At 38.6% G+C, this 15,674-nt stretch overlaps 1 protein-coding gene across 1 annotated transcript in view; it reads left to right on the top strand.

The window, feature by feature from the left end:
* The window catches only part of cfap61 (cilia and flagella associated protein 61), a 177,344-nt gene that overhangs the window by 39,170 nt on the left and 122,500 nt on the right, over positions 1–15,674 (top strand). Inside the window, exons 9-13 of the mRNA XM_072267103.1 lie at positions 1,301–1,350; positions 2,881–3,047; positions 3,946–3,985; positions 5,087–5,226; positions 10,372–10,498. Of these exons, the coding sequence (XP_072123204.1) occupies positions 1,301–1,350; positions 2,881–3,047; positions 3,946–3,985; positions 5,087–5,226; positions 10,372–10,498 (524 nt within the window). The remainder of the gene's footprint in view (positions 1–1,300; positions 1,351–2,880; positions 3,048–3,945; positions 3,986–5,086; positions 5,227–10,371; positions 10,499–15,674) is intronic.

Here is a 15,674-nt window from a genome sequence, read left to right as displayed (position 1 = left end):
TTAGTAATTGACGGATGTGATGGCATACATGGAAGATGTTAATTTCAGTTTTTATTTGCATAAAATTATAATATCAAGAAATTGCCCTTATGTAATACCTCTTAAAGCATTATAATATCTGAAGATGCTTCATGGGAGCATAATTAAACAAGAAATGGCACCAAGCAAGAGGAAGAGAAATTAGGTTTGATGGTCAAACACTTGGCCAAAGAGTTAGGTTTTCAGTGGTATCTTAAAAGATGAAGAATGGGAAGCAGAAGAAATATCTGAAGACTATTCAGCTTTTGGCAGCCAATGTGGCAGAGAGCTGAATGTCACTTGCTAGCAGCTTGTTACCCTCTCCATTTATTATGTGGAATTGAGGAGGCTTGGAATGGATGGAAGCTAGAATGCTATGTAACCCCACTTACAGGGCTTGTATGCAAACTTAGCTCAATAGTGAACTCGGCTAACAGCCACGTGACTCAGCGGCGAGAAGGTCACCTTTCACAAACAATATACATTTAGGGTCAGTATGATTTGGCTTTCAACTAAGCAAGAACGTCACGATGTTCTGTTAAAGAAACCTCAATTTGAGCAAATGCTGTGGAAGTACTGCCCATACACAATTATCAGTTGGCAAGAAATAAAAGATTGTATACCACATAAAATTATAAGGAAGTATATTTACTAACTTCAGCTTTAGCAAACAGTTAGTAAAAAAAGAAAGAAGAAAAAATAAAAGGGCACATTACATTTAAATCAGTCTAAATGTGCACATGACCGTTGGAGCTTGTATCTTCCAAAAACTGGGTGTAACCTCTACTCAAGGTGCTGAATCCTCATCACCAATCATCAGTGAAGCTTGCCATCTTGGACTCCTTCATCTCGCAAAGCATTCCTTGCAGTTGTGTCTTCCTGTCAGATTGAATCCTACAGTTGCCTCTCCTGATCCTCTCCTCCGCACCTCCCTCCAAAAGACCACAAACCCCTCCAGTGTCTGTCACAAATCTCCCTCTGCCCAGCTCCCTCTAGAACCTTCTCCCAATTCTACAATCCTGATTGGCTGATACTACATTCCTAAGTTGAACAACATGCCTCCTTATCTTTAGCCGAATCAAAACGTTCTGCCAGCAGGACACGCTGCTTTGACAGAAAACTACTAAATGAAATACCCTAGAGCACAGCAGTAAATATCTTAACCAGGGCATTATAGCTATGTGGACATAAACCGGGGCTAGTCAGTTGTAAGCAAACACATACATTTGTTATTGTTCTGACTCGTGGTTAATCAAAAAAATTTCTACTTTTCTATTGACAGTAAACGAAATAACTTCACCTTCGCATTCTGAAGGTAATACAGATGGAAAGGTATGTTACCTTAAATTGAATTTAAAAAAAATTAAATCCCTGAACCAAAAATATAGCTGCAGGTAGGGAAATTTTGGGGTTCCACCAAAGTTAAATTTCTCTGTGCAATTGAAATGAATTTTGACAGTATTATTAATGTTCTATTCTGGAATTTTTAATTCCTGCAATGCTTATTGTATTATTTAACCATTTTCAGAATCAGAATCAGGTTTATTATCACAGGCATGTGATGTGAAATTTGTTAACTTAGCAGCAGCAGTTCAACGCAAGTTGTAAGTTGCTATCGGTAGGCACTTCACGGTGCTTTTCATTGTGCATTATGCATTACAGCTTAAGCAATAATAAAATAACAATAACAATCATGTAACCTGCATTAGTGATCACTCCTCTCAAATATGAATTTAACATGCAGGAACATCCCACAATCAAGAAATAAGATTTGAACAGTTGGATTATTTAAAGCAGTTGTCAATTATCAATAAGTTCATTAATAAAATAGATGTAGGAATACTCTTCATTGGTGAAGTCCAGAACTGTATTAAAGGAACTGCAAACTGGAGAACCCTTATCAACACCTGTCCTTGTCTTTCTATGGTAGATGTCAAGCCTTTTGCTTGACAGTTTCCAGAAACTGGATTATTATGCCAGAATGGAAGAAAGCACCTTTCCATATTTTTTTGTTTCGTTATTAGGCTTACGATCACTCAATTTTGCTGTACCACATTATCCGTGGTGTCATTTAATCACAGTCCTGCATCCCATCACAATTTTTCCTTTAGTTATTTCCTTCCCTTCCTCTCCATTGTTAAATTGTTAGACTTCTACATTTTTCTAATTCTGACAGGTATTAATGTTAAGATTTAAGCTTGATATCACTGCTACCTGGTCTGTTGGGAATTCCAAGGATTTTGTTCACCAGTAATACTGCACCAGTCCAAGAAAGTGGCTAAGCATTAATTTCTTCTGGTTAATTGGGATTGTGGAGTAAATGCTGACCTTGCCTGGGAAGTCTTCATTCCATAAATGTATAAGAATAAATATTAGAGATTTTTATCTTAAGCAATTGCATAAGTGATAGTTAGATTTGTAGTCAAAAGTCATTCTAAATTTTAAGAAACGTTCAGCAGATTTGTGCATTTTTTACACAGATATATTGTTGAGTTATTTTAAAATTGGGTTCTTAGTTTTGTTGCTTACAGCTGTTTCGGCAGTTTCCTTCAACATAAGCATTATCTCCAGTATACATGTACTTTTAGGACTTGTGGTTTTGTAGGATTCCTGCAACCTCAACATATCTTCACACTTGTAGTGATTGTGATTGGAAGTCTTTTATCAATGGACATAACCTACTGAGAATAAACACAAGAAATTCTGCAGATGCTGGAAATCCAAAGCAACACATCCAAAATACTGGAGACTCAGCAAGTCAGGCAGCATCTATGGAAATAAATAAACAGTGTGAAATAGATAATGTACTGTTTAAAAGTGTGAGCTATATGATTTGCCATACTTTACCCTTTCTTGATGCAGAATGAAATGACCAGCCAGGATGAAACTGCCCAAGTACCAGAGAGTAACATTGGAAACCAAGTAACTGAAGGAGCAGAAAACAGCCAAATTGTTGCCTGCGGTTCAACAGATGTAGCAAATGTTTTTTGCATACAGTTGTTCTGCATGGATGAGAAATATGAAACAAGGTAAGCTCTAGGATCATGTAAATTGTAATGCATTTGAAAACATTAACAATTGCTTGTGGATTGAAAATAGAAAAATGGGCAAAAAAGTTTCAAGAAGTGGAGACAGTTATGAGGGTTGCACTACAAAACCCAGAGCAAAGGAGTAGGGTGGAAGAAAGACACAAGACTGACAAACAACCAAAGTGCAAAAGAAGACAAACTGCGCAAATAACAATAATACTAAGAACATGAGTTGTAAAGAGTCCTTGAAAGTGAGTCTATAGGTCGTAGAATTAGTTCAGTGTAGAGTTGAATGAAGTTATTAATGCTGGTACAGGAGCCTGATCCACCTGTTTCAACAGGAATGCAAGATCAATGTCAATAAAGGTGTGCTTTCTGTTTTGTTTGTGTCACCTCTACACAATATATTCTGAGCTGGCAATGATTTTCACTAGTGGTTGTAGTCAATAATCAGTTCTCTTTTAAGAAATGCAGTTATGACACTTAATAGCACAGATTAATTACATATCAAATTCCTGAAATTACGTGCATAAAAGATCATAAGTGACATCTCTTAAGCTGTTAAGTCTTAGCACTACGTATTTGCTATACATAATAACCTTGTGTGGATCTCTTCCATGCAGAACCATATTATCTCTTTGCCCGTGATTGAATTTATAGTCCCAGTGTGCATCCTCATTAGCCTAAATAAATGCCTTGGTGAACCCTATACAATAAAATTTTGAATGAAAATGTTTCAAGATTTGTCACAAACGTTACTAAGACATTAAATACCTTTTCCAGTCAGATCCTGAATGGGTATGCAAGTATACAAGGCAAAAGTAAGATATTAGATATTGGCTAAGTTATTTTCTAACCATGACCAGAAATGATATATGCGTGCCTTCTTTGTTCACAGGTCTCAGGACTTTTTGCCCTATTTATTTAATCTCTACCCAGTAAGTAAGTCTTGTATCATCTTTATTTATGGCACTACAAAACCAATATTGTATGAATGAAGAACAATAGGTAGGCCAGCATGTTGTAAACCAAAGGCTTGAATGATTTTTGATGTGCTAAATCTTAAGGTCAAATCTCAATTGCAAACAAGAGATATTAGTTGTATCTCAAAAACAACAGGTCAAACAGCTTTTGTGGAACAAGAAGCAGAATTAATATTTTGGATAGATGATCTTTTGAATGATACAGATAATAGTGCTTTGTTGACTAATTTCATGCCCTGTCTGGAAACTATTTTGCAGAAAATAAATTTAGTGCATTCTGATGGATTATTGGGAAAACATATCAGTTAGATTGGGATTTCAACTTACAACTTTGTTAAGAAAGTAGCATGTGGCCAATTCTAACAGTTTGCCTATAATTGTTATTGTTTAATATAACTACAAATTGGCCTGCCCCAATGTTCCCCCACAGAACTTTCTCTCAGAGGTTCTGTATGAATAACTTAAATACAATAAACGTAGGGAGTACGATTGTTCAACATTAACTGCAGCCTGTAAGTTTGCAGTAATATTAGAATCATGCATCTATGGGGCTCAAAGGTCCAATTTAATGTCAGAGAAATGTATACAATATACACCCTGAAATGCTTTTTCTTTGCAAAACATCCACAAAAACAGAGAAGTGCCCCAAAGAATGAACGACAGTTAAATGTAAGAACCCCAAGGTCATCCCCCCAGCTCCCCCCTCCTGCACGTAAGCGGCGGCGAGTAACAATCTCCCCCTCCCCCCACCAGCAAAACAAAAAGCATACCCGCTACCGAGCACATGCATGACCTAAGCGATAGCAACAACATTTTTGGGATATAAAGATGGACAAATTTCATGTAGGCTGTTCATTTGGCTACTTCCATTGTTGTTTTCTACGTGTCATTAAACACATAAGACAAATTCCCACAACCTTAGTCTCTGCAAAAATAATAATTTTGTTGCAAGTTACATGTGTATGTAGTGTCTAAACTTTACTCCCAGAATCCTTCAATGTATTTGAATTTTAAAAACTTACTAATTTGTGTTCATTTTACAACAAACAATTATAGGACAGAGACTTTTGCGTTATCACTGTACCTCATGTGGTCCCTGAATTTCCCCTGCTGAAGGATTTTGTTCGTGTTGTGCCCTACAGTGAGACCACAATACCCCATGAGCTGTATGTTATTCATCGTAAAGGTTTGCTAAAGTAAGAAATATTTAGAATGTTCTGTATACTAATTAACTGTATGAATATATGCATATAATATGCTTTTGGTGTGATAATAAATGAATTAGAAATGTGATTTGCTCATATGTAATCTATCATCTGTACAGATCACAATCAGGTCAAGATATGGAATAAAAATGGAAAATGTATGAAATACTCAGTTGGTCAGGCAGCATTTATGGAATGAAAAGCATAGTTAATGTTTTAGGTGAAGGAGCCTTTATCAAAACATGGAAAGCAATAGCAAAAGTAAGTATTTAGTTAGAAGGAGATGGGGGGGTGAGGAATGGGTCAAAGGGAATATTTTTGATTAGTGAGGCCAAGGTTTCAATGGTGAAAATCTGTTGATAAAGCCATCTAGCTTGTAGGTTAATGAGAGATCAAATGCAAGGGAACAACAGTTAACAGTTCTACTTAAATCCATTTGTTAATGCTTGTAGCTATAATAAAAGTTCTTATTAATATGTTGAAGTCAATGGAATTTTTAACACCACAAAACAATTGTTTTTACCTGTCTTTCCTACTCATCATACATTGTGAAGCAAGGTATTTTTATTTCAATACACTACTTCATCTCCAATTTTCGTAATTTTCATTGATGCTCTTTAAAAGACAGTAATGGCAATACCTTCACCATACACTAACTAGTATGACATTTTGATGTAATTCAGAGAATGCTTAGATTTCTAAAATCTGTTCTTAAGGAGTTGTGTGACTAATCCGATGGCTATGCAGACAAGGTTATGAAAAACAATGTTAAAATACATAGCATCCTTATGTTCCATTCTCCATAAAAAAAATTTCTATCAGTTCTAGGATGCAGAAGTGGGCTGAGAAGTGGCAGATGGAGTTCAACCCGGAGAAGTGTGAGGTGGTACACCTTGGAAGGACAGACTCGAAGGCAGAGTACAAAGTAAATGGCAGGATACTTGGTAGTGTGGAGGAGCAGAGGGATCTCAGGGTACATGTCCACAGATCCCTGAAAGTTGACTCACAGGTAGATAGGATAGTTAAGAAAGCTTATGGGGTGTTGGCTTTCATAAGTCGGGGGCTAGAGTTTAAGAGTTGCAATGTAATGATGCAGCTCTATAAAACTCTGGTTAGGCCACACTTGGAGTACTGTGTCCAGTTCTGGTCACCTCACTATAGGAAGGATGTGGAAGCATTGGAAAGGGTACAGAAGGGATTTACCAGGATGCTGCCTGGTTTAGAGAGTATGGATTATGATCTGAGATTAAGGGAGCTAGGGCTTTAGTCTTTGGAGAGAAGGAGGATGAGAGGAGACATGATAGAGGTGTACAAGATATTAAGAGGAATAGGTAGAGTGGATAGCCAGCGCCTCTTCCCCAGGGCACCACTGCTTAATACAAGAGGACATGGCTTTAAGGTAAGGGGTGGGAAGTTCAAGGGGGATATTAGAGGAAGGTTTTTTACTCAGAGAGTGGTTGGTGCGTGGAATACACTGCCTGAGTCAGTGGTGGAGGCAGATACACTAGTGAAGTTTAAGAGACTACTAGACAGGTATATGGAGGAATTTAAGGTGGGGGGTTATATGGGAGGCAGGGTTTGAGGGTTGGCACAACATTGTGGGCCAAAGGGCCTGTAATGTGCTGTACTATTCTATGTTCTATGTTCTGTGCTTGATAGAGTGATGTTATTAGGTTTATATTTAATTTTGTGGTCTCATCTCCTTTGATCAAGAAATTTAATAGTGAAGTGTATTTTCAAACACCTTGAATACAACTGAAGGATGAGCTGAGCAAATTGACTGAAAAAGAAAATAACCTTGTCCAACAAAATATCGTTAGACAAATATTATTTTCTGCCATAAGTTATTGCAAATTCTATCCACGTCATTAGACCAATATTACAAATAAGTAGTGCCATTTCTGATCTTTGCTAAGATTATGTCATCTGATCGTAACAACCATAAATCAATTTATTGAATAGTAGCAGAAGGAGGATTAAATTTGACATAAGGTTTCAGCAAGATAATAACAGTGCTCCTGGGTTAGTATTAATAAATGTCACAGGACTCAAGCTCTTCACGGCAATACTTAAAAAATCTTGCAAACTTAATGAAATGCTGTTAGCTGAGAAATACAACAATCTTTTATTAAATTTGCCAGTATACTAGTATAATGAGGAAAAAAATGAAATATGTCAACATCTTGACTTGTATCTCTTTCTTTTCCTTTGATAGGATGCTGATACAAAGGAAGATTAAATATCATACCAAACATTAGATAAAACCATCAGTTAAAGACCATCAGTTTCTTTGGTGGTCTCAAATAATTCAGAGGCATGTTTTATCTATTTTTAACAAATTGTTGACAACCTGATATGGGAAGAACAAACCCCATGCACTTAAGTATTCAGTAGATGACTTAATACTCAATATTGCTTATTTTTAGTAGGCAAGTGAACGCATCATCTATTACTCGTGATGAGTCAGCTACATTTAAAATGATATCAGATGAGCCATAAATCTAAAAGTTTTCACATTTCCTCAATGCAGAGAAACAAAACCAACAGTGATTTTTTTTTCTTGTATCCAGGTCCATTGAATCCTGCTAAGTTCATGCATCTACCTATTTACAATAATCCTATAGTGATCCTGTTTTATTTTCTCCATATTCCCATAAACACCTCCTAGATTTTACCATTCATCTACACACTAGAGTAAATTTTTACAGTGGCCAATTATTCTATCAGCCATGCCTTTGGGATGTTAGGTAATCTGGAGGAAGCCCCCACAGTCACATAGAGAATCTGCAAACTCCACAATGACAGCATAGAGGTCAGGATTGAACCCGGGTTGCTGGAACAGGGAAGCAGTAACTCTACCAGCTGTGTCATCATGCTGTCTATTAAGCTTCACTTTATTTAAGTTTTCATTTATATAAATGCTTTTAATGTTAAATAATGTGACCTTCAAAGGCATTATCAATCAAAAATTGATGTTTAGGCTCATTTTGGCCCATTGGAGCACATGACCAACCAGAGATAAATAATAACATATTAGGGGTTTTTAGGATGTTAATTTAAATAAAATTACATTGGTCAGAATGCAAATGGTCTTGCTCCCCAAAGCATCTCATTCTGCATACAGTGGGTTATGTTAAAGTTACCTATTTTGTTGTTCTGCCTTTCCATGGGTAGAACTTCAATATTTAATTGCAAGTGACTTATTTTGGCACCCTTCCTGTTTCCTTTCTAATCATTTTCTCAATTTCATATCTGATTATGAATAGTTTTCTTTTACCTTGGTATTTGTAATTATCCATTAAGCTTACTTTAAAATTGCGCAGATCACTTTTAACCTACTTCTCATATTTCCTCTACTGCTGAGACACCAATGCTCAGCTCCTGAACAGAAAGTCATTCATCATTAGCCAAGTGCTCCTGACTACAGTGCTTTGGTGCATCGTAAAATTTGCCTTGTAAACATGCCACTTAAATCCTGGCAGGTACATAGACTGTCCTTGACAAAACCAAACAACCCTTTTTTTTGCTGTGGATGTTACCTCTGAAATTTTACTTAATGATGTAAATTATACAAAGTTCATGAAACCATAGTTTTCATGTTTTATTTGATTAAATTTTGACAATGCTTTTCAGTTATACATTCTCTCTTCTCACCGCACCCCCCCCCCCCCCGGCCAATCAGGCAGAAGATACAAAAGCCAGAAAGCACATACCACCAGGCTCAAGGATAGCTTCTGTCCAACTACACACACAAAATGCTGGAGGAATTCAGCAGGCTGAGCAGCATCATCTATTATAAGACTATTGAACAGTCCCTCAGAACAATAAAATGATCTCACAATCTACCTAATTAAGACCCTGCACTTATTGTCAACCTGCCCTGCAATTTTTCTGTAACTGTAAAACTTTATTCTGTTATTGTTTTACCTTGTACTAACTCAATGCACTGTTATAATTAATTGATTTGTATGAAGAACAATGAAGAGCTAGACAAGTTTTTTGCATGTGACAATAATAAACTAATTTAGCATTTTACAAACCTGACAAAGAAGGTAGATTGGCAGTTGAAATGTTTAGTGGGGCAGGTAATTTATAAGGTTTTACAGTAGCTTGGTAGCGTTTCCTTTGAATAGCTGGCAGCTGAAGGAAGATGACGACATTAAATGTCTTTACAGCACTGTATATAAAATAGAAGGAACATAAATGCTTCTCCGGTGTCTCCATACAGTCGACACTTCTTCAAATAAGAATCTTATCAAGGATCTTATCCTGTAGATTTGAAGTTTATTTCTGCTTTCCAGGATGATCAGCCTAACCAGCCAGAATCAGGGATTGAGCCTATCTGACTATAGTTTACACTAAAGTCTTCCGAACTTCAGTGCAGACTCACCAAAGTTCCTTATCAGTTCAACATCCTTGGTTTTCAATGTTAGTCCTCCAGGAATGAGACATTGTTTTGCTTACAATTCTTTATAATTCATTATTAACTCAAAGTGTTATTTTTAATTATTTGTGAATCCAATGGCCTCAGTGTCAACAACTCCAAGATAGATGGAAGAAGTCTAGATGGAGTGTAATTGAAGAAATCTGGCAAAAACATCTAGATGACATATTCATGCTGTTAATTTTTTTTTAGCAAAAGATGCCATGATATGAAGTGGAGGCCGTAGCACTCACATATTTAAATCCAGTTCCTACAGCCCAATTAGGAGTGCAGTTTAACTTGCACATTTGCTTACCTGTGATTGGGAAATCTGGGAGTTAAAGGGTATCAGGATTTGCCAACTTGCCCAATTGAGTTACTCTTACAGCATTTTCTGTGAGAAAGCAGGATTATGAGTGCTCACCCCTATATCTTAAGGAAGCTTTCAGTTTAATTTTTGCCAATCAAAGCTTCATTCCTTCCAACCATATCATCCTCTTTCATCCTCCCACTATTGTAGCCCATCTATTTCCCATGTAATATTAGGTTCAGCTTGCCCTTTCCTTATCAAGGTTTTTTTTTGTTTGTCCCCTTCACACCCACTTAGCTTCTGTGTAAGTATCAGGGGCACTTCCAGTTGTATAACATTTTTATTCCTTTTTTAAAAAATTTCTTCTTAGTAACTTAGTCATTCAGCAATTTCTCCTTCCCAGATCCTTTGTGGTACGACTTGCAACATGTGATGACACCAAAGCGATTAAACTTCTTGTCCAAAGTCTTGAACTGCAACACAGTATTTTAGCTGATTTAACTACATATAATCAGAGCCGCAGAGACGATGTGAGTATTTGATTAATTTGCGTTTATTGTTGAAAGCATAACATTGTTTAATTTGTAAATTATTAACATTTAATATTATTTATCTGACATGTAAAGAAAAGGGACCAATCCATTTGTGTAATATAATTGCGCTTATCACCTTTTTGAGTTGATGGTTGTTGAAGTCAGTTTCATGTCTGATTCATTAAAGTACAAGAACTCTGCTATATTCCAAAGAAAGCAATATTAATAATCGCCTGAATCACCGTTTGCTTCCACACCCACACTCATCGTGCTAAATGGAGCTTCTGGGAGTTCTGCTAGTAATAATTCTGTTTGAAATCCTTGTACAAGTGAAAGAAACTAGTTCCTGTAGATCAATTAATAATGTTACAGTTAAAGTTAAAGTCGGTCCCGAGCCTTGTGGCCCATCAGGCCAGTGCTTATGCTGGTTTCTGTGGTGTGGAGACTTCCCCCTGGATAGGATGCCAGTCTATCGTGCGGTTAACCCCTAGCATTTGCCAGTACCCATTTTCAGCAGTATTGAGTGTCAAATTATCTCCTGAAGATTTTTTTGCAAGCATTTATATTGTTAGCCATTTATTTGCTGATAATAATTAATTCCAGAAATATTGTGCAGAGACTTAGGAAAAATGAGGGCTCAGTTAATCCCCCCCCATGTGAAATTTACAGGAAGATGTTTTCTGTTTGGCGTTGCCACACCTCCAACAGTGCTCTTAAGCCAGCTACAGGGTCATCAGCCAGGGACCACTGGCTGCAACACAAGCCCAAATACAACCCCTGTGCTTAACAGTTAGAGAGGGGCTTTTTCATGAAATTCTGCACCCTTTTTTCTCCAAACATACCTTTGCACATTGCGGCCAAAAAGTTCTATTTTAACTTCATCAGTCCACAGGACTTGTTTCCAGAATGCATCAGGCTTGCTTAGATGTTCCTTTGAACCTTTTGAATGGAACTTTTTTGGCCACAATGAGCAAAGGTATGTTTGGAGAAAAAAGGGTGCAGAATTTCATGAAAAGAACTCCTCTCCAACTGTTAAGCACGGGGTTGGATTGATCATGCTTTGAGCTTGTGTTGTAGCCAGTGGCATGGGGAACGTTTACTGGTAGAGGGAAGAATGAATTCAATTAAATACCAACAAATTCTGGAAGCAAACATCATGCCGTCTGTAAAAAAGCCGAAGATGAAAAGAGGATGACTTCTACAACAGGATCCATGATCCTAAACATAAGTCAAAATCCACAATGGACTACCTCAAGAGGCACAGGCTGAAGGTTTTGCCATGGCCCTCACAGTCCCCGGACCTAAACATCATTGAGAATCTGTGGATAGACCTCAAAGGAGCAGTGCATGCAAGATGGCCCAAGAATCTCACAGAACTAGAAGCCTTTTGCAAGGAAGAATGGGCAAAAATCCCACAAACAAGAATTGAAAGACTTTTAGCTGGCTACAAGAAGCGTTTACAGGCTGTGATACTTGCCAAAGGGGGTGTACTAAGTACTGCCATGCAGGGTGCCCAAGCTTTTGCTTCGGGCCCTTTTCCTTTTTTGTTATTTTGAAACTGTAAAAGATGGAAATAAAAAAGTTTTCTTGCTTAAAATATTAAATATGTCATCTTTAATTTTATGCCTTTTGGAAATCAGTTCATCTTTTACTTGCTTAGCTATTCACAGTAACAGAAATTTTGACCAGGGGTGCCCAAACTTTTGCATGCTACTGTAAGGATGATCTTGAAGGCTGCCACAAACAGTATAGGAGAAATGGAATACCACATTGCGATCCCTACTTTGAGCTGCTGCTGCCCCACTGTAGCATTTCAAAAAAAGAAACCCATCTGGAGTTTGCTGAAATAATCAGAAACCAGGTCTCTTAATGCAGTCAGGAACGTAAAAGAACTCCATTGCAAAGTTGATGAGCTAGTGAGGCACAGATCCACAGGCATTCACAAGATCCAGCCACATGACGTGTAGGTCACCTTTCTCACGCTCAAGTCCCATGTCAATGATGCATGCTCCACACATCCTGGGAAGCCTGGAACTCATGCCTTCTGGCAGTTGGTGTCAGTGTATCCATTGCCCATGGGGTAGCTGGTCATCCTCTGAGCCACAACAGAAGAGAAGATTTTCCCTTCTTCATTCAGCAGTGCAAAGCTTCTGAACTGGTTGATAGAACTGGAGTTCTTCTTTTGGGGATGAACACTGCCTCAGCTCTTTGCCATTCTGTTGGGACGTGCTGGTTTTTCCAGGCAGTTCTCATTGGTTCCGGAGGATCTTGAGTACAGGAGGGCGGTTTTTATAGAGCTTGTCAGAAATTCAGTTTGGACCTGGCACACTGATGCTGACCTTGCCTTTTTGATAACTTCTCTGACTTCACTTAGCCTGCGGGGTCGGGGGGGAGGGTGGTGTCAAGCTGCATGGTTGGAGGAGCAGGACGTGGAACATGCCATGGCGATCGAAAGCAAGTTTTTCTTGTCGGATCACTGTACTTGGCCTTAGGTACTGCCCCAGCTCCTCTTTGGTGGCTTCCAGCTTCCCGCTCTTTTTATCCTCCAACAGCTGTTGGGCATATATGAAGGGATTCCTAATGAAGCTGTCTGTCTCTTTCTTTCTCCTGCACTTCCAAATGTTCTCTGCCTTTTGCAGCCTGACTAGCTTCTATTTCATTTTGTTCCACAACAGCTTTAAGCTCACTTTCTTCTCTTGTGTTGCTTTCTTCCAGTTCTTTTGTGGCTGGCACCACCCTTTTATTAGCTGCTCTATGTCCTTCTCACTTCTTCCCTTTTCTCTTAGAGCAACGACTCACTTGACATCAACTTTGCCAAATCTATCCCTATATGCATCATAGAGGGTCTCCAAATTAGGTAAGCTTATCCTCTACTTAGCCGCATAATGTGTGTTCTAGGATCATGCTGAGGTCCGGTCCAGACTCTGCCACATGGCCACCTCATTTGCCTTTGGCCACTTGATCTTATGCTTCCTTCCTGGTTTCTTCCTCTTAGCTTTGTGACATGGCTCCACAGCTGAGGAGATGTCAGGTGTGTATGTGTTGGTTACCCTCCATTGTTGGGCCTTCATCCCCTACCAACAAATCACCTCCAGCAATGTTGGGTGCTTCAGCTCTGTGGTTTTCCACCCGGCTTTGGGTCCCTCTTGTCTGATCTGCCACAGCTGTGCAAGGTTGCTGTTGGCCTTTCTCGTTGCACTTCATTCTCCTCTGATGGATTTGTAGCCCCCTGTGTGTTGTCACGTTCTCCCACCCACACCTGCACTTCTGAAGGATCTTTATTTCGTTGTCTGCATTTGTTCCAATCATTGCCATGTCATTCATCCTTCTGGGCCTATCTTTCATCCTGTCTCCCAGAGGGCCTTTGGGTTGTCACCTGGTTTCAATGTAAGCAACTTACTATATGTCACTGGCTAGTTTTGTATTTGTGTATTTAGCCACTGTTGACCGTAAGATTCATTGGCTACATATCTCAACAGTGGTACTGAAATTCACTCAGTATTCCTAAACATCTAGATCTACAAACCCCATTTCCAGAAAAGTTGGGATATTTTCCAAAATGCAATAAAAACAAAAATCTGTGATATGTTAATTCACGTGAACCTTTATTTAACTGACAAAAGTACAAAGAAAAGATTTTCAATAGTTTTACTGACCAACTTAATTGTATTTTGTAAACATGCACAAATTTAGAATTTGATGGCTGCAGCACACTTAATAAAAGTTGGGACAGAGTTAAAATAAGATTGAAAAGTGCACAGAATATTCAAGTATCAGTTCTCAACGCAAGAAGAGCAGAGAATTCAGGTCTTTCAACATCTACAGTACATAATATTGTGAAACGATTAAGAGAATTCAGAGACATCTCAGTGCGTAAAGGGCAAGGTCGGAAACCACTGTTGAACGCGCGCGATCTTCGAACTCTTAGGCGGCACTGCCTAAGAAACTGTCATGCCACTGTGACAATTATAGCCACCTGGGCTCGGGAGTACTTCGGAAAACCATTGTCACTCAACACAGTCCGTCGCTGCATCCAGAAATGCAACTTGAAACTGTATTATGCAAGGAGGAAGCCATACATCAACTCTATGCAGAAACGCCAGTGAGTTCTCTGGGCCCGAGCTCATCTCAGATGGACCGAAAGACTGGAACCGTGTGCTGTGGTCAAATGAATCCACATTTCAGACAGTTTTCGGAAAAAACGGGCATCAAGTTCTCCGTGCCAAAGATGAAAACGACCATCCAGATTGTTATCAGCGAAAGGTGCAAAAGCCAGCATCTGTGATGGTGTGGGGGTGCATCAGTGCCCACGGCATGGGTGAGTTGCATGTATGTGAAGGTACCATTGACTCTGAGGCATATATTAGGATTTTAGAGAGACATATGTTGCCATCAAGGCGACATCTCTTCCCGGGACGTCCATGCTTATTTCAGCAGGACAATGCCAGACCACATTCTGCAAGGGCTACAACAGCGTGGCTTTGTAGACACAGAGTGCGTGTGCTTGACTGGCCTGCTGCCAGTCCAGGTCTATCTCCTATTGAAAATGTATGGTGCATCATGAAGAGGAGAATCAGACAACGGAGACCACGGACTGTTGAGCAGCGTAAGTCTTATATCAAGCAAGAATGGACAAAATTTCCAATTGCAAATCTACTACAATTAGTATCCTCAGTTCCAAAACGATTAAAAAGTGTTATTAAAAGGAAAGGTGGTGTAACACAATGGCAAACATGCCTCTGTCCCAACTTTTGTTGAGTGTGTTACAGCCATCAAATTCTAAATTTGTGTATGTTTACAAAATACAATTAAATTGGTCAGTAAAACTATTGAAAATCTTTTCTTTGTACTTCTGTCAGTTAAATAAAGGTTCACGTGAATTAACATATCACAGATTTTTGTTTTTATTGCATTTTGGAAAACATCCCAACTTTTCTGGAAAGGGGGTTTGTACTTAGGTAAGCCTGAACAACTTAAAAGCCATCCGCTTTTAATAAGAAGATGCAGCATGGCTCCAGGGAGTGATTTTCCTGATAAAAGTAAATCTTCGTTTATTTAAAGAGCTGTGATACTACACAGAAGGCTCCAAATTTGTTGCTGGTGCGATGGAAGCCAGGGTAGAGAAGGTGCAGAGAAAGATATAAAAGCAAGGGCCACAAGAGTAGAAATCTCT

This window comes from Mobula birostris, chromosome 8 (assembly GCF_030028105.1).
Source record: "Mobula birostris isolate sMobBir1 chromosome 8, sMobBir1.hap1, whole genome shotgun sequence".
Lineage (NCBI taxonomy): Eukaryota > Metazoa > Chordata > Chondrichthyes > Myliobatiformes > Myliobatidae > Mobula > Mobula birostris.
Note: the sequence above shows the minus strand (reverse complement) of the source record. Positions and strands in the feature narration are given on the sequence as shown.